The sequence below is a fragment of the Cygnus olor genome, chromosome 20, assembly GCF_009769625.2.
Source record: "Cygnus olor isolate bCygOlo1 chromosome 20, bCygOlo1.pri.v2, whole genome shotgun sequence".
Lineage (NCBI taxonomy): Eukaryota > Metazoa > Chordata > Aves > Anseriformes > Anatidae > Cygnus > Cygnus olor.
This window is the reverse complement of record NC_049188.1, coordinates 4766319-4785085: the sequence shown is the minus strand read 5'-3', so window position 1 is coordinate 4785085 and position 18767 is coordinate 4766319. Positions and strand designations below refer to the sequence as shown.

Sequence of the window (18767 nt, the reverse complement as noted above, 5' to 3'; positions counted from 1 at the left end):
ACCCATTTATTGACAAGCTCCCAGTCTTCTACTCCCATCAGTTACGGCGCTCTGGCCACTGCCCTGAAGGGCTGCAGGATGCCCCAGGCTGCGTGTTTCTGGGATGAAAACCACTTCTGCGGTCTGTGCACGGAGCTCTTCCTGCACAAGCAACAAATGCTGCCACGAGGCAATGCTGAGTTAGCACTTAACTACCAGATTAAGGCTCTGCCATAGCCCAAAAGGGCCTTTGTTACTAATTCTGCAATGAAATGGCAGACACTGCACAAGATGAATGCCACAACAGAGAAACTCAGTATCTTCAGCAAGTTGGGGACAACAGTAAACAACTGAGCTTTAAGTAGAACATTATTTTCTCTGATACCATACACAGAAGCTTCTGTTTAATTAAAACTAAGCTGCTTAAGCCATTCAACTGGCAAATGGCTATACCAAATGACTTGTCAGTTGTTAGCATTCAAATAGCAGGAGTTGTTTGTTGTCACACTCTGATGGCAAGTTGCAATGCTAATGCACATTTCCCTACTGGCTCCACAAATCTAAACCAACCCAGGACTGTGAAGTTATTAAAAGTGCTGCTGTGTATTACTGAGGAATACTTCCTTACTATGATCTTCAAAGACACTAATATTATGCACTCAGCTACAATTTAATTATTTCAACCTCTGTCCTAAAAATGTAAGCCATTCTGGTCATTTACTTGCATTTTTAAAAGTAGAACTTATATAAATTCTGGCTTTGAGCCCCAAGTTCAAGCCAACATCCTTAACTTCCCCAGTGTAAGAAGTCCAGATACAGATTCTGTATCTTCTGATTCAGATCCTGCATATCTCAACTTCAAAATCTTTAATTAAAAGCATGAATTACTGCAGCGGCTACTTTCCTCTGATCACATGCAATTAAAAAAAATAAATCAAAGTTTTATCTTGGGTCAGGAACAGGAAAAGATCATTCTGGCCACCCAGGCAAACTTCAAAGCCACAGAAACTGAGCAGCACTGAGAGCGCCTAGGTTGAGATGCTCTGGAAGACCCTTGTTTGCCTATCGCTAGAATTTAGGTCAAGAGTGAGCATCAGGCAGAGGCGCCTCTGGAATTCAGGCTGGGCGACAGCTTCTTGCCCCCCTGCCGTCTTTGTTCCCTTCCCCCAAATGAGAAGGACAGTGGCAAGGAACTTAAAACAGTTGAAAGCACCGAATTTGTTGATCTTTTTACTTCCTATGAGTCATGTTCCTCAACTTTGCCGCTATGCACATAAAAATCGGCTACAACTCATTAAATAAATATTTCCACTTCGACTCAGTAAGAGCAGACGACTCCCACATTAAAGCACCACATAGGTAAAACAATGAAAAATGCTGTAACGCTTAAAGTCGCCCGTTCCAGTGAGTTATAATGCCCATGCTATGGGGTAGTCAGTGGTATTGCTGCATTATTATTATGACAGATGCCATATGCACCTTCTCCTTTGGTGTGGTCTCCAGGAAAGAAGAATATTTCCATTCATCACAGCATGATCTAATGGATGGCAATGCTCAAATGAATGGTCAGCAAATGCATTTTATGTGCTTCTATTTATGTACATTTATTTTTACAGGCTACAATGCAAGCGTCAGAAGAGCACTTCCACTTTTCTATCCAAGGACTGAAAGACTATCCACATTAATAAAGCCTTGCCTTACCCCGTGTGCCCTTTTCACATATGGCAAAACTGAGTCATCAGCCTTGTTTTAGGTAGCATACTTGACACAACAAAAATAAGAGGTAGGAGCTAATTACCGGTACAGTACATGAAAACAGGAGTGTCCTTTCCACAAATCTTAAGCTTTCTATCAAAATACACGGCTTTTTTTATAGAAGTAAAGTTAATAGATGCCTAGAACTACTGAATGAAATGATGGGATTTCTCCACATTTAGCAACAAGCCTTGAAAACCTTAATCTCGTGAGTCAGTAATAACAGTGGAGGAAGTAAAGACAATCTTGGGTCTATAATCAATAAGACAAGCTGCTTAAAAGACTTCATCTGAAGTAAATGTGCAAATGTCTCACCAAAGCAGAGATGCTGATTTATGATTAAAAAGCGTAAATGTACTTCTCTGGTATCAGTTAAGAACAACATGCATGTCTCATTCGCAAGGGCTTAAGGCAAAGAGTTTAACATCACCCGAGTACAAACTCCTCGCTAAGTCTTTCTCCTGAATGCCATTAACACCTCTGCATGTTCTGCATCCCATCTAATTCTCTCTGGCTTACACCAGTTCTATCACGATTTAAACACATCATACTCCTTTTCCATTATCAAAGTCAAACCTACAAATGTAGCATTTTTCTCTTGACAAAATCCTGCCAAAGTCCCTGAAAGGCCAGTCCTGGCTGTGACATGCTCTGCTGCCAAAAGAACTGGCTACAAAATCCAAAGACTATGCAAACAGACTTTAAAGGATTTGGAGAGCAATATTGCTCCAGATAATACATCAGGCCTGCTATTGTTTAATAAGTAAAGGGATGAATTAGAAAAGCTGATGAACGGCACAGCGGCACAAACCGCAGTACAGCAAAATTATTCAGGTTTGCAAGGGCTGTGCAAGAGTAAAAAAACCAGAGACTAAAACAAACCAGGTGAACGGGCAGCTTTATGACAGATGAGCTTCAACACTGACAAACAAGCGCTAATGCCCTGAAGAGTAATAATTCAGACTACTTATCTACACCGCTGGGCTTCTCCACTTCGTAGTCAGTAAAGACCTGAATAAGATGATGGGCTAATAGGAACATCCGCACTGAGTTAAGATCATATTCCAAAACAAGCAAAATCCCCTCAGATAAAACATCGTGATTCATGGCATAAACAACGAAACAATACAATCTGGAAGAACATTCCTACCGTAAATTAATCTATGACTATGAATTACAGAGCTATTTCAATTTTTTTCCCCTTTTTGGACATCTAGCATACCAGCACAGGTCTTTATCAAAGGGGGCAGGACAGTGTTGGTACAACCGATACAGAAGGACTGCATTACTGTTGAGCCCAGGAAAAGTAAATAGCCTTAAAAATTCCTATTCTTAGAGGAAGAGGAAAAAGCTAAAAACACATTTCATAGATTGTTTTTGGAGTCAAATTCCAAGTTATTCTGATATTTCTCCACTGTAGGCGTGTCTGGAATTTTTCCACCCACGTCGGTATTAATCTACAGGGAAATTAACTGGTACAACAGTCGGAAATGTAGGGGTTAATTCTGACTGCTGCCGAATGCCCCAAGTCTGTGCTCTGTTCATCAGAGCATTAAATCTGAAAGCTCAAGAGAGTAGTGCAGCCGTGCTGCAAGGGCTATGTTATAAAGTTCTGCATTAAAAATTCATATCAGAGGCTTGCCACAGTACTCTGCTCTGGCTGAAAGGAGAGCTGGCGGGGAAATATTAGACACCCCACTGTCTTTCTGGCAATTGGAGACATTCCTCAACAAACAGCACCTCAGGAAGGGAATGAAAGGGCAAACAAACCGTGAAACAAATCAATGAGTTCAATTATCTCTCTCTCTCTCAGAAAGGAAACTTTTCATTTTTAAGGCTGTTTCATGAAATCTTTTAATGACGGCCCTGAACAAGGATGCTGGGCACTCTGGCTGCAAAACCGGCTGTTTGGCGGTGCTTTTTGTTTGTTTTACACAAGACAGAGGTTCCCAGCCATTGAGGGGGAAGCACGGAGCAGGGTCCAGCTACCCCTCCGCAGAACAACTCTACTTACCCATTCCATTACTGTGACCACGTGGGATACACAGGCTGTAGGAATCGTTGCCACTTTCCCTCAAGTGTCTCCAGCAAAGAGTGAGTTTAGATTTATTAAGATGGTTAGTTACTCCATGGTTAAGTTATGTGCTCCTCACTGCTGGTTAAGGCTGCGTGCATTTCACAGCAATTTATGGCAACCCAGCTGGTAGATGACATAGTTCACTATGATGGAAATGGGTGTTATATTTTTATGAAAGGCAGATGTGCCCCTCAGGTTATCTGATGTAACCATTGTATTCAGGCAGGTTAATAATCCAGACATCATAAGTGGAGAAATACACAGGAAATGAAACATCAGTAAATACAATTTCTTGAGGAAACCATGGAAAGAAAGCTACCTGTTTCACAGTCTTCCCCTGCACCAACTCTGCAGACTCTTCCCAGCGTTGAAGTTTGAATCAAATGAAGGAAAAGGAAGGACAAAAGCTGCCCTGGTGCTACATAGGTAAGTGTGTGTATGTGAACATCAACTCATTTTGAGTAACCGAGCCCAGGAATACCACTACAGGTGGGATAAACGAACTAGCAAAGCTCTAAGAAACAACATTTTCAAGCCTTTCTTAAGTTTAATCCTTTGTTAGAATGCTTCCTATTCTGTAATACAAATAAATACTGCTTTGTCCTGAAGGCTATGACTTGTGTATCACTGCCAATGCAGTCACATGCACCTGAAGGGGAACAGTTACAGGTGTCCAACTAAATCAGGCCTATACTCAGTTGGGAACCTGGCTGACTTCAGCCCAGCAATGCTGGGTTTGAGTGGTCCAGCCAGGAGTTCATTCAGGAGGAGGTGCAGGAGGGCAGGTTTGTCATCTGGCAGGACAAAGCACCTAATTGGGGACGGATCCCGTATTCAGTTGTAAGTTCATTATTTTGAGGGAGGGAATGAAGACAGGTTGTGTAGTCGGTGATCACAAGTAACCAAAGACCATCTGTTAGGAGCCACTGAAAGACTACTACAAAAGACTGGTAACACTAAGGTAGTACTTCAGTCAAATTCATTTTTTGTTCAAAATTTCTCGCTAACAAGCATTTAAAACCCGTGAAATCCAATCAGCAAGTGTTCAATCAGCATCAAGACGTATCTAAGTGAAAATGGGAAGAAGCATCCCGTCCTTCTAGCCAGTGATTTGATTTCCTACTTTTGATCCTTGCTGCAATATCGATTGCCCTCTGCGTCCCTGACCAAACTCCTCGTGACTCAGTTTCCCAACATGTTACAAAAAAGGGAAGAAAGGCTGTTAATTAGCCTTTGCTGTGATCTGCCCCTCCAGAAACACACTAGATAAATGTTAAGGGTTAATAATATCAGGCTCACAGGATTGTAAATGCATTTGTTTGTTTAATGCTTTACATGAATGCTAATGAAGTTATTAACAGGCCTGCATGCTGTCTATTGTTTTTCTTGGTTTTACTGTCTGCACCATACTGCCTTATCCCTTCTGCTCCACGAGCTGGCCAACATTTCTCTTCCAAATCCCTGAATTAGTGCTCGGTCCTGGTTCCTAGCTCCTTATGTTTGGGATTCTCAGCTTCTTATTCAAAGATACTATTTTAAAAATCACATTCATTAAAACATTCTTTAAAAATTTCAAGATAATGAAATTCATTTTCATCATATCAGATATTTTCTGTGGCATACAAAACTGCAATCTCACATGGTGTTATTGTCTTTTAATTGAGATCAGAGGATACGTAAATGAGACAATATTTCTTAGTTCCCATTAAGTGATGTCTCCAGGATGATTAGAAGAGGCTGAACCAGATTGGACATGCTTCCCTGATGTCCAATGCAGATACTTCTCCCTGAGCTGTGCTTCAGCCACACGCATTAAGGATAAGGGTTAAAATGGAAGTCAAAGATTTACATGAGGTGGGCAGAGGAAAAACTTGTCAGAAGTTTGAAAGCCAGCACTGGTGGCAGAGATGACGTGCATAGCTATGCAGCTGTAGGATTTTGTTCTGCAGACTTTACCCCAAGCAATGTGAACACCTAAAAGTTTCCAATATCAACAGAACTAACAGATAAGGTGGCAAAAACAAAACAGAAATACATTTTTAAAGCAACTGTGGAGAGTATAATACTGTTGTTTCTGTAGTAAGGTGGCTTACAGCTGTGGCATCGCAGTAACATTTTAAGGCAGGGGAGGGATGAAACACATTTAGGTACACATTTAATGAGATGCTGAAAAACCTGTCTAATGAGGAAACAGCATATGGATACTTTAATGAAGGTTGGGCCAGATACAGCCACTGACAGTGACTATCAACATATTCCCATTCTAGAAAGCCAAACAAAAAAGTGAAATGAAAACAACGGATGAGTGCAAGAGCTGCCTGTGTGGAACAATGCAGGACATGGGAGAGTGGGTCCCCCAGCTCCCACGCCAAATGCATGGCTTTCCAAAGGGAAAGAAGACAAAGGGAAGAGAAAGAGTCCGTTTACTAGGACCCAGTGTTTTGGTGCTCAGGCCTTCGCAAAGTTTCCTCAACACCCATTCTCGTTCAGGGTGGCCATCTTTTTCCATTAAATGAGGCAGCACAACACACACACGACGTGACTCATTTTTTCGCCCGCACTATTGTTGCGTGGGAGTGGGAAACACAGCTGGAATCCATTTTCTGAGTGCGAGGAGAAGAGGCTCAAGTAAATGCCAGTACAGAAAGCCTACCTATTAAATGCATAGCTAGGTGGAGACTACCACAAGAACTGCCAGCTTAACTGAGAGCCTGATGGAGAACTTTGCTTTGTGACTGGAAATAGGCCATCCCACGTAGCATACAGGACAGGTCCCTATCGAAAACAGATGAACTGTTCACTTCTGATGACTGAAGGATTTCTCCTGATGGCTTTCCGCGCAGCCTCAACCTAGCAGCAGCTGTGCCGAGGAGCCAGGGCAGTACCACACAGCCTCCTTGTTCTCAAGGACAAGACCTCACGAGTGGTACTACACCAAAATTACCCTCTTGCTTTGGTACTCTGCATTCAAAAAAAAATAGGTATTATCATTTGTAGACCTCCATGAGAGAGCTGCATGACAACCAAGCCCAGCAGACCTGGACGTGGAGGCCCAAACCCTGTCCATGCTTGGGTGCAGATGGGCCTTCACCTCGAGAAGGGGGCTGCTTCCCTGTAACTTGCTCCTCTTCCTCACAAAGCCCCCACATGGACCTCACAGAGTCCAGCTGTTCCTGATAAAAATAAGCTGCCCTGACAAGACCACTCCAAATAACTGGGCTGCCCTCCTGTCAGGCTCACAGGAAATGCAGGTCCCTGGTGGCAGGCTGGGGCTGCAGGAAGACACTGGTGGTCTCTGCTGCTCGACAGAAGGACGCAGCCTGCAGGAGCCTGAAGAGGTCTGGCTCCAGCAAGGGCATGTGAGGACAGCCAGGACAGGGCCCATTCTGCCCCTTCTACCTTCGTGGAGACTCATGAACCAAGGACACTCCAGCCTCTTCCCTGCGATTTCACACCCAAGACAGAGCTGCGGTAGCTGCTGTGGTCAGGATGACCACCAGCACGGCAAGCACAGTAGGGTAAGACCCTTTGGTGCAATATTCTGTATTTATTTAAAGATTTGCAGCTTAGGATCTCATGTCAACCCAAGGTTACAGATAACGTAACAGGGTGATGACTAGAATATGCTGGAATACCCTCAGGCTATTTTTTTTTCTACTTTGGGCTGTTAAATAACACCAGCTTTTAGGCTACACTAGAAAAAGGATCTGAACAGTCTCACTCGAGGTTAAAAAGCAAACAAATAAAAACCCTGGAAAGACCTAGGGCACTTCTGTGCTGTCGAAAAGTTACATTAACTACTTGCAAGCATTACAAGCCTAGCAGAAGAGACAACACAGCCCTGTACTAACTCCTACAAACTCTAAATACTCCATTTCCATGGAGTTCTCATAAATGCACACTTAAAGACTACAAGAAAATTCTTCTTGCCAGTTGTGGTTTATGTTCCTCATGTCTGCATATTTCTAGATTCCAGCCAAGACCAGACTTGTTGGCTCTGAGCATTACACGTGCTCTTCGTGCCTCAGTTTCCCTACCCAAAAGTAAAGGCTAATGACAACATTGGAAAGCAAGCACTCAGCACTTTACACAGGTGAGTGTTTTATTGTCATAACTATCTTGCAATTTTTCTGTTTTGACTGGAGGCTGAACCCAAAATTTGGAAGAAAAAAAAAAGTTAGCTGGTTTGCACAGGAGCCTTCCAGCCCTGCTTCACAGAAGAGCTTTAAATTGAAATGAAGATCTCATTAAGCATTTTCATTAATCTCTATTTCTAGCTTTAAGAAATATATTAACGTTACACAGTGACTGTTAAGTTTTGCATAAGGCACAGCTGAAACCTTTAACGAATGTCTCAGATTGTAAAATGCACCCAGAGCTTTCTGTAAGATTCAAGACATTCACTTGTTCTTGCTTTTTAAAAATTAGTTCTTTTTAACATCCTCACTGTTTTCTCATCCCCCCACTATCACTACTCCTGGGGTTTCACCAATGGCAGTATGACTAGGAAATTTAAGAAGAGAAAAGGCTGTAAGACGCATGGCCAATGAAGTTCTCCATCTCCTGTTTTTAGGGAAATCACTTTAAATACAGCAATAATTCCAGAGACGAGCATTAGAAGTTAATGACTCATCAAAAGAACAGGAAATAGGAAACTTTAAGACCTTAAAGGCACAGCAAAGAGAAGCTATTTCATGTCATGTTCAACACAACCATCCTAACTACAGTATTTCATGCTCAATGGGGGGAAGCAGCATTTGAGGACATCTATCACAGTAATTATGTAATGCTGGAGGGAGCACGACTTTATTTTTTATTCAGTTTGACCCTGAGCACTGTCAAAATGGAAGACTAGAAACATCTGAAAAGTGATATATCGGTAGGAGCTAGTACTTAAACAAGAAAGATTTGTTAAAAAAATTAAAGTAAATAATTCATAGGCCAAATTCAATTCTCAGTATATATTGGGAATTATTCCCCTGAAGCCAAAGTTAACTGAGACTTGCCCCAATGTAACAGAAGATTTCATATGAATACTTGAACTCCAATTCCATCACGTAACTTTAAGCAGAAATAATTCTCATGACTAAAATTACTGCTCCTCTGCCTTCGAGCCCAACCCTGCACTCCTTTTGTGCAGAAAGCCACATATTTAAAACTTTATTTTACATCGATGCCTGAAGAACAGGTCCACTCAATAACCAGTAGAAGAAGCACCCTTCACCCCAAACAGTGAGGAAACACAAGTGTCTCTTTCTGTTCCTGTATTTTGGCATCTAATCCCCCAAAAATGCTTCCTGTCCCCAGGAGTGGTGACTCAAGCACCTTGCACTAACGTGCAGGTAACAGGAGGGGATGTTTACCTCTCCAGCAGCCCTCCTGCCTGTGTTACAGCATTGCCTGCCTCCTTCCCAGCAGTCCCCATCTGTCACCCACCTCTGACTCTGTGCAGATTACTTGAGGATTTATTTTCAAGCAGGATATGCGGATGAAAACAGGCATTACTTTGTCCTCCCGCTCCTGAGCGTCTACCTAGTTGTTTCATTAACTTCTTGTGCGGTGTCATGATATCATACCGTAAGCTCTTTAGGGCAGAGACAGTCTTTGTAAGAGATATAATGTGGTGCCCACCCCAGTGTCCCCAGCCTCACAGGCTGATGTCTGTGACCACCACAGGAGAAGTAAGATTAAATATTGATATTGAAATCTTGTGAGTCTAGTTTACAGATTCAGGCCCTGAAACATCAGAAAATCTCTCCCTTATCGCAAAGCAGGGACTGCCAGCTCACAGACCACATTTTCATCAACTGCAGTCTTGCCGTTTCCTGATTTAGTTTTCATTAAAATGTAGTCCAGGATTAAAACAAGTCAGCTGGATCTATGTGGTGGAGGTAATTTGCAATATTGCACTAGTGTACAGTCTTAGTGATGCTACACCAGTATGCCATCCTGTGCCATCCTTCACTATATTGCAAAAAAATAATAATCAGTCTGATCTATAAATGGACAACGGTTCCCTGCTTCATATACTGGAAAGTAGTTTTTCAGTAAGTTGTTAAGAAGAATTGTTTTAGGATGACTCCTTTAGTAAATATTAAAACCTTTTTCCTCCACTTAATTTTCTACACATACACTACTTTTAGAAGATCAAGAAGTCAGCATCTTCCAGAAAATCATACAGGAACAAAAAATGGGGGCAGAGCTGCTTTGACTGACAACCAAAACCTAAACATTTTTTTGCTCTGTCTTATTTATGAAGGTTTTTTATTGCAGAATCGGGTGCAGTACCTAAAACCCTCAAAAGACTATTTAACATTTACTGGTGAAAATGCAGCATTTCAGTGAAATTCGATATTTTCTTTCATCAAAGGCAGGGAGCCTCAACCCACATGTTAACAGTAATGTAACAAGCCTACTGCATGTGCTACAACCGAAGATCCTTTTCCAATTAGAAATCATTTACGTTGGGGAGAGAAGGGGCAGGAGCAAAGAGGTGGCTCTGGAATTTATTTAGAACTGGAATTCAACCATTCTGGCTCAGAGCATTAACAGCTCAGCTGGGAACCTCAAACACTTGCTAGGACTCTGCAGTGAAACAGTAGTGAAAAAGCATGTTAGCAAGGAGAACAGTTTGTCCCCAGAAAACTAAGGAAATCCCCAAGCAAATTTTGTCCTGTTCTTTTCTACAGAGGGTGAAGAAGAAAAATAATTTTGTTGCACTAGTGGAAAAAAAAAATCTTTAATTTTCATGAAACTCAAGCCTGAGTTTGCTTTTCAGTTTCAGCTCTGATAGAATCTCCAGATCAAACTCATTAGTGCTGGTTAAATCCAGGTTTGCTGATAGAAACGTGTGGGACAGCAAACAAAATCAGTATCAGGCCTCGAGAGAGGATGTGCCTCTTTAATTGAAAAAGGCAGAGTAATCATTCATTTATTTAACCCAGAGATGATTATAATCTGAAAACCTTGAAATCCTCTTACACAACAACTGTTTTGGCAAGCCCCTCTGTGTTCCAACAAATATTAAACTGTGCTTGCCATTTGTCTAAGGAATCCTGTATTAATAAACATGAAGAAGAACACTTTTACCTCCCACACTCAATGACAGAAGAAAACAAAGACCAGCTGTATTCATCAATGGATCCTTGTTCTGCACATAAAGGCTAATTACATTTTACTTCAAGCCTACACATGGAAAACTTTTCTGCTGCCATCTTGTCAAATTCAGCTTCTGATATTCCAGCTGACAGGCTGCGATGACTGCACACAACAAACTTCTTTTTGTCATTAACACCTTCGGTGCCCTGCCAGCACAGTCTCTGCGCGATGGGGGGCCACAAGGAGGAGGCGTTCGCAGCATCCCCGCTCCTGCTGCACACGGGGTACCTGGCCACTGGCAAAGGGAAGGGGGATTTTTATAAAATGGGATGACAGGAGCTAATATGACCCAAGATTTCAAGTCCAGAAACTGATCTCATCTGAAGATGCCTTGCTAGCATCAGGCTCAGACAGTTACCTCCATACCTTGTTCTGCACACAGCGCTTCGAACTGGGACATTTTGAAAAAAACACCAAAAGATAAACAAACAAGTTGACAAAGTGATTTCCAGCTTCAAGATCACAACCACCGGCCACTAGGACAAAATCCAGACTCCTCAATGCTGATACTGAAGACTTCTTACTGTGTATTTCTTCTTCCTTTTTTTTTTTTTTTTGAAAGCTTTTCAAAGTTACAAACAGTTAAGAGACTGATTTACTCCAAAATTTAAAATCTTAAAAGTACTGTTAGCTTAAAAAAATTGACAATTATCTTTTTTTTCCTAAAGGCATTCCAATTCATCTGCATCAAATAAGTGTCTGTAAAACTAACAATTCTGGCCTAAGATAAAAATCACATGTTTTTAAAACACAAAATTAAAATTGGCAATACAAGTAGCTTTTTAGACTTAGATCAAAAGAGGGTTTCTTTTTAGAAAAGAATCAAACTGTCTTTCACCATTTTTATTGGTGTTTTTTCAACATTTCTCCCAGCTTTTACAATTAAAATAAATGATTCAATTTCACTGTCTATATTCAGTTCCCTTTTCATGTTTTTCTAGATTTCCATATTGCAAAATTTGGGCTACAACCACCACAGACGACTGCTGTTATGCAAGAACTATTCCTGCCATAAATATCCAAAACAATGATAAAATATTTCTGCTGTTATTAGGTTCTACAAGTTTGTTTTCACAGTACATTAGTTTGGGAGATAAAGTACATCCTTAATGTCTGCTTCAGGATTCAGCTCTATGATCTCTATATCCCAGACCAGCCTCCATAATCATTCTGCTACAGAACACAGTAAACTTCTTGTTGCTGCAGATGCTACTAATTCGATATAATTCTCTATATATTAGCTAAGAATCATATTCAAGATCATATGAAAACATCTCAATGTGAATCCCTCTGAAAAAATGAAATACATTACAAGTGCAAACAAACAGTTTAAGAGTACATCTTTTGCCCAGTATAAATTATGGTACTTAGGGAAATAGTATTGAAAAAACGAACGATGCAAACACTCTGCAAATACAAACAGTGAAAAGGGTCAGGGGTTAAAAGGCTCAGTGCCTACAACCACAGAGCCCTGATCTATGACTGTTCCCGCAGAATTGACAGCAAGACAAAATAACAGCAACAGATCTGCCAGCATCAGCTATGCGCAGAAAAGGAAATAAAGGCAATCTGCAGTAATTTAAGGCTCCATCAGAAACATCATTTGTATGTGTCTCTTAGAGAATGATGAAATCGAGGGGGGAAAAAAAAACACTTTTAATTACCTTACATGGAACTCAAATGAAACTGGAGTTATAGAGCAAGCCCAAAATTTACCTAGAAGTTTACCTTTAACGATGTAAAAGGTGTTTCAACCCTGGACACTGATTCTTAACCACTGTGGACTGAATTTTGTAATCGCCGAGCTCTCCCGATGCTCAGTGAAGAACTGAATCCTCTGTGGTTGCAGAATCATACACTAAGAAATTAAAACTTACTGCCAATTTGAGTGGTCTTGACAAACCTGACTCTGCCATGAGCCATACCAGAAAGCACTCACCTACCAGCAAAACAAGACCACAGCACTCCTCCCAGCGTGATGGGGGCGGTCGGCACAGGGATGTGTGGTGCATCTTCCACCCCTTGCCCTTACAGAAGCCAGGGCTCCCATCTGAAATGGGCTCTTCCTTTCCATCCCATTTCCAAAAGTTACTATTTCGGCTTAGTACTGGGATTATTGCTGGTCATGAGAATTCCTTCTCATTACTAAATTTCCTTAAATATGAAAGGTTCAAAGAAAAACAGCAGAAGTCTGTCTCACTTTTTCTGTTTCCTGCACTGTTAATTAAACTGAGGGTAAGTGAAAACAGTAGCCATAAAGAAGATGAGGATATGCATTTTTGAGACTACCTGCATGTTCTAACACACACACAAAAAAAAAAGGCAAAAGCCTGCCAAAAATGTCACTCCATGTAGTTTGGTTTGTATCTGGGAGAGTGATGACTGTCATGCCACAACCAGAAACAACCAGGGAATTGGGTGGAATAAACTAAGATGACTCCTAATCTTTCTACAGGAGGCCAAAGAAAATGCCTTCGAAAAAAATTTGGACTCCTGAACCTCTTTCCACCACCCCTTTTGTCTTCAACAGATGGATACAAAAAAAAAAAAAAAAGAAAAAAAGGCAGTGATACCTTGAAGAAAGAAATAGGAAGAAAACAGTGAAATCTTACTTTGCAGTAGTTTCTTCATCATATTTTGTTTTCAGATCAAATAGTTCTGTTCTGGTTTTTTCCAAGGCTAAAAGGCATAAACATGAAGCATTACAGCACTGTAACAGTAGTGAAAAGCAAAAAGACTACTCCATTTTTTTTATTGAGCCATAAATAAAGCTGTATACCTCCTGATGAAAAATACCTTGCTTTATCTTTCTACCTAGGCAAACCATTATGACTTAGCAAAAACGTGTCTTGATTTTTCACAATTTCTTACGGTATTACTTTTACATTGGAAAAATTTCCAGTTTCTATTCTACTTAAACAAAGCTAGACATTATTCATTTCTTATTAAACTGGCTAAATTGCTTATTCATTGGAAATATTTATTGCAGTAATTCAGGGAATAACATTTCTTGTGTTCTCAAAGGAAACAAAAACAAATGTATCCCAACCTGGAATATATAAGGCTGCAGAGATGAACAGAAATATTAACGGCAAGCAAGTCACAGGCAAGGAACACTAGCGGAAATTGGGCTCATACTGAACTCAGACCACTATAAATATTTATCATAGTTCAGAAATGTGTGAAACCAGAGCAAAACACAACATGGATGCAAAGTTCCATAGCTTGTTTTAATTGCTGTGTTGTTCTAATGCTGTATGTGCTTCGTGCTTGGCCTTGTCCACTGTATTTACCAACACACTGGCTGCAACCCAAGTGTTCACTTAAGGTGTGAAGCCCCAAAGAAGCTCTGATTTATGAAGCACGTTCGAGCTCTGTTGGATCTCTCTGTACTTGCAAGAGCTGGATCACACACAGTCCTGACTCAGCTAACGATCTCTGTCCTCTCACCTCCAGCCTGAGCATTGGTATAGGTCAGAATAGCGATGCCAAACCTGTTTGCAAAGCTTGAACTTTGTGTTCGGCTTCTTCCAGCTTCGAGGCTGTCGACATCTGTGTCTCCTGCAATTTTCTATAAAGGGAAAAGAAGAGGTGAGAACATAGCTCGTAATCATGTTAAACAACTTATCTGTATTTTGCAAATTTGGAAGATAGAGTGATTAACTGTCTCAACTGTAATCAGACAACTGACAACACCACACAGACTACAAGGTGCTTCAATGGGACCCATAAATCATGTCATATTGCAGTACTGTTCATACTTTGCAGTCCCACTTATTAAAATTTTAGCAGTGTAACCACCTCATAACATAAGCTGTGAACATTATACAAGAGTTGACTGCTATATAAATGACAACTTTGGTGGAAGGTTTTCTTGAGCATAATTTGTTTTGGAAATGTCACACACATTAAGAAAATTGTCACCAAGCACCCTCTGTTGTACAAAGTTAGTACAAGAAGAATGATACATTTCCATTTTACTGTCATAATGAAGAAATTTCTTGCCATTAAGTGATATACTGAATAGATGTGGCAGCTGTTTCATCGTAGCTGTAATGGATGCCAAATGCAGTAACATTATTAGCTACTTTTTAAAAAAAATCTGCATATTTCAAAACAAATTTCACATTGATATTTTCTATATAACACGATCAGACCTCTAGTATGCTCACATTTCTTACGTCCACAGGCAATATCTTCTTGTTTGTGTCAGCAGTATACATTTTTACACCATCCTGCCATACAGGCACTACACCCTTTGCTAAAGGGTGGACAAAAGGAATTATAAAAACTCATCTTTGGAAGGGAGCTTGTCTGACATCTCCCAGAAGACATTGCTTTTTATGACACCGCTTTTAAGATATCCTGCAGATTTCTGAATTGTGAAATGGCTTATAAAACTACCAGCATCCTACTTGCAGTCTATAGGGTACATAAATTTATTCTCCAACACTGCTGACCAGGTTGATAACTATTTATACCGAGAAACATGCGTCAGTTCCCTTCATACCAAATTATATGCTTTGAGAACTCAAAATCTCTCTTATACATGCTTGTTTTTGTTATTTGCATTCCATGACCTGTCATTTTGTTTCATATTTACACATTTCTATACTGCGCTTTTTAAAGTCACTGTTTGCATGTTACTTATCAGAGAGTAACCACAGGTATCGATGAATAAAAAAAGCTTGGCATTCACAGGTAGGTTTTTCCCACTCAGATATGAATTTAAACTACCAATGTGCCAACTAAAAAGCTCATGTAAACTCACGGGCTTTCACACTAAGTTGAACATGTTAGCTTCAGTGTTACTGCTCCACAGGAGAAATAAATTCTCAAGGTAGGAAACTTGACTTGAAAAGCACTCCCTTTTAAGACCCTTGGTCTTGTTCTGCCAGATTTGTTTGCCCACTAGCTTACAAGATTCAAACATTCCTTACTCATTTGCAAAAGATTAGAAATGCATCCAAGATGCTTCAAGGAAAAAAAAAATCAGTAATGTAAAAATTAAAATACTCGTTAACACAGGACTGTGCAAGCTATTTTGAGGATAAAGTTCTAGTTCAGGAACGCAGTCCCCTTCTTAAACATGACCATACCGGCAGGGGTGATGCACCTCTTGGGTACAGTGTTTCATCTGAAATAGCTCAGGGTTGTACAGATTGTACAGTGATACTCTGACACACAAAGTGGACACAGTGGACTGAATTACACTGTCGGCTAATGGAGAAAGATTAGTGTCACAAAGGACAATGCAGCTAGTGAAGAATAAAAGCAGGTTTGCACCCTTCTGAACATGACACCCCCCACACAACACTACCGCCAAGCAACAATCTGTCCTTGTTTTACTCCTACACTTTCACGATTGTTTTTCTGTGCAAAGTTGAGTATCAAATGATTCTGTGTCAAACACATAAATCACCAGAATCACTCAATATATGAGCTGTCTCAGCACACCAAAGAAAGGATCCTGGCTGGGAGGATTAAACAGAAAAATACATCTCTGCTTCTCTACAATACCTACAGAGCACACATGCACACTCACCTCTCCTTCTCTGCGAAATCATTTTGTAATTTTTGTTCTTTTTCAAGAGCTATATTCTCAGCTTGGTTCTTCAGGGTCTGTTCATATTCTCGGATTTTCTCTTTAAGTGCTTTTATTGTAACCTCTACAGAAAAACAATAGGGAAAGAATGAGTTTACATGGCTCCACGTGGCTCCACAACACACAGCTTTCTTTACCCTGTAGGCTCAGTGTGTTTTAAACTTTAGCTCTTCAACTCTGACACAAAATCAATGGATATGAGTCCCTTTGGAGACCTTTTACTCCCTAAATGTTAAATTGAACTTTAAGCGTTTAGGTTGAGAAGAATCAATGGAGTTTGCTGGAAAGCAGAGCGAAGATTCCTCTAACATGACTTTAAAAAAAAAAAAGAAAATAAAAGAAAAGAAAAAAAAATCAATTGTAAAATATAATATCACCTTATTGACTAGTCTCAAATTAGCCCGCTGCTGAGTGGAGATTAATGAAGTCCCAGTGCGGGTTTAAGTATGCATTTACACACAGGACAGTTAATTCACATAACTGTGATCGTGTAAAAAGAGGCAGTTTTACTATGGTTCATGCACAGATGCAATCTAACACTAATTGAACACATATCTGGGATATAGCTATGTTCTGCTTCACAACTGATGACAAATACAGCAGTTAAGATTTAACTGCTGTATTAACAGTAGATCAGATGCAACAGACACTCTGGAGCCCCTCGTCTTCCCATTGCTCTGACTGCCTTGTCATCCACGCTGGGTTTTATGCACAAGCATCAACTGCTACAGCTCGGTGAGTGTGCTTGCAGTCTTCCAGGAAATCTGAAAAAACCCTGCTCTCAGATAAAGAAGCTTTCTTGCATTAACTGTGCCTGGTAACGGATGAGAGAAGAGGCGGAAACCTGAAGAGTCACCACGGAGCCTCTGATGGACAGTGTCTTGCTGCATGCCCTCATCCGCTCCTACATGAAAGCCCTCTGATCCCACCCACAGGAAAGGACCAGATCCTTATAGGGCTCATAAGAGGAAAAGCAGGACATTCACCAGAGTATGCTTTGTAACAATAATGGAATTTGGAAAAAGTGTCAGACTGCCAGAAGACTCACAGCTAGCAATATACTTCAATGTACTTACACAGAGATGGGGTGGTTTAAAGGCATCAGCTTATTAGCAGCTGCCATTAACGATGCTTTAGGAAAAATACCTTTGGATACAAATTGTTTCTCATTCGGCAGAAATATGGGAGAAAGACAAACTTTGCTATGAAAAGTAAAGCCTAACGACTTTAAAAAAGTATCTCAGTAATACACACAAAACCGAGCATAATCCTTTAAAAGCCTGCACTTTTAGACTTGACTAGAGAACTGTCACACCAGGCAGCAGATACCTGGTGATAAGGTCCGCTGACTGGGAATTACACCAAAGGCAGCTGGGACCACAGAGACCACAAGAACGGGGGGAGAGTGGTAAAACATGACTGCCAGCAAACCAGCTACTTCTAAATGAAGGACTGGGATTTTGCTAGCCATGCAAAAATCAGATGAGTCTCATTACAGATTAATAAGCCATGAAAGGGACATGACTTAAAAAAAAAAAAAAAAAAAAAAAAGAGCAAGGGGAAATTCTTCTCTGAGATCTGGGAAATAGGAATTTTGATCATCTCATGAATAAGCAAAGGATGCTCTTCACACATGCAAAAGGATGTTCATTCATACAGATGAAGGATGCACTATTTGTGCAGGAGGTACCTTTGCTGCTAGTATTTTCACATGTGAGCTGTACAAAAGTATTCAGGTACATGAAGAAGCATGGAGCGAAATAAGTAGCTTCCATTCTAACAATCTCAAGGAAACGCACAGAGTTGCACCTTACCAATTCTGAACACTTCATTTTAAAAAGGAAACAAAAGTACTAAAATTAATGCAAAAAGTGCACAAACATGGGGAAAAAATATGACTTTTGTGACAAATCTGTTTTTACCTTTAGGCACAATCTAATCCCCTACACTGCTGGAAGAACTAAGTGCCTTCTTTACTGTTCAGGTCAGCTGCAGCTTGTTACCACTGCCATTTATACCAGGTTTGGAAGAAGTTTCTTAAAGGCATTGTACAGCTTGTATACAGCCCTCCTCCAAACAAAGAGATTAACTGATAAAAGCACCCTTAGCTAACAACACACTTTTCCCTGGATATCTTATTAAACCTTGTTTGAAATAGAGCGTAAAACTATTGCACTGGCATCAAAAACAACG

The 18767-nt window shown here is 40.5% G+C and overlaps 1 protein-coding gene across 25 annotated transcripts in view; it reads right to left on the bottom strand.

Annotated features, from left to right (window-relative positions):
• Positions 1 to 18767, bottom strand: part of CUX1 (cut like homeobox 1) — a 270215-nt gene that overhangs the window by 114596 nt on the left and 136852 nt on the right. For all 25 annotated transcript variants that reach the window (XM_040532644.1, XM_040532621.1, XM_040532622.1 and 22 more), the window contains 3 exons: positions 16515 to 16638; positions 14464 to 14540; positions 13582 to 13648 (listed from right to left, as the gene is read on the bottom strand). In XM_040532644.1, the coding sequence (XP_040388578.1) occupies positions 13582 to 13648; positions 14464 to 14540; positions 16515 to 16638 (268 nt within the window). The remainder of the gene's footprint in view (positions 1 to 13581; positions 13649 to 14463; positions 14541 to 16514; positions 16639 to 18767) is intronic.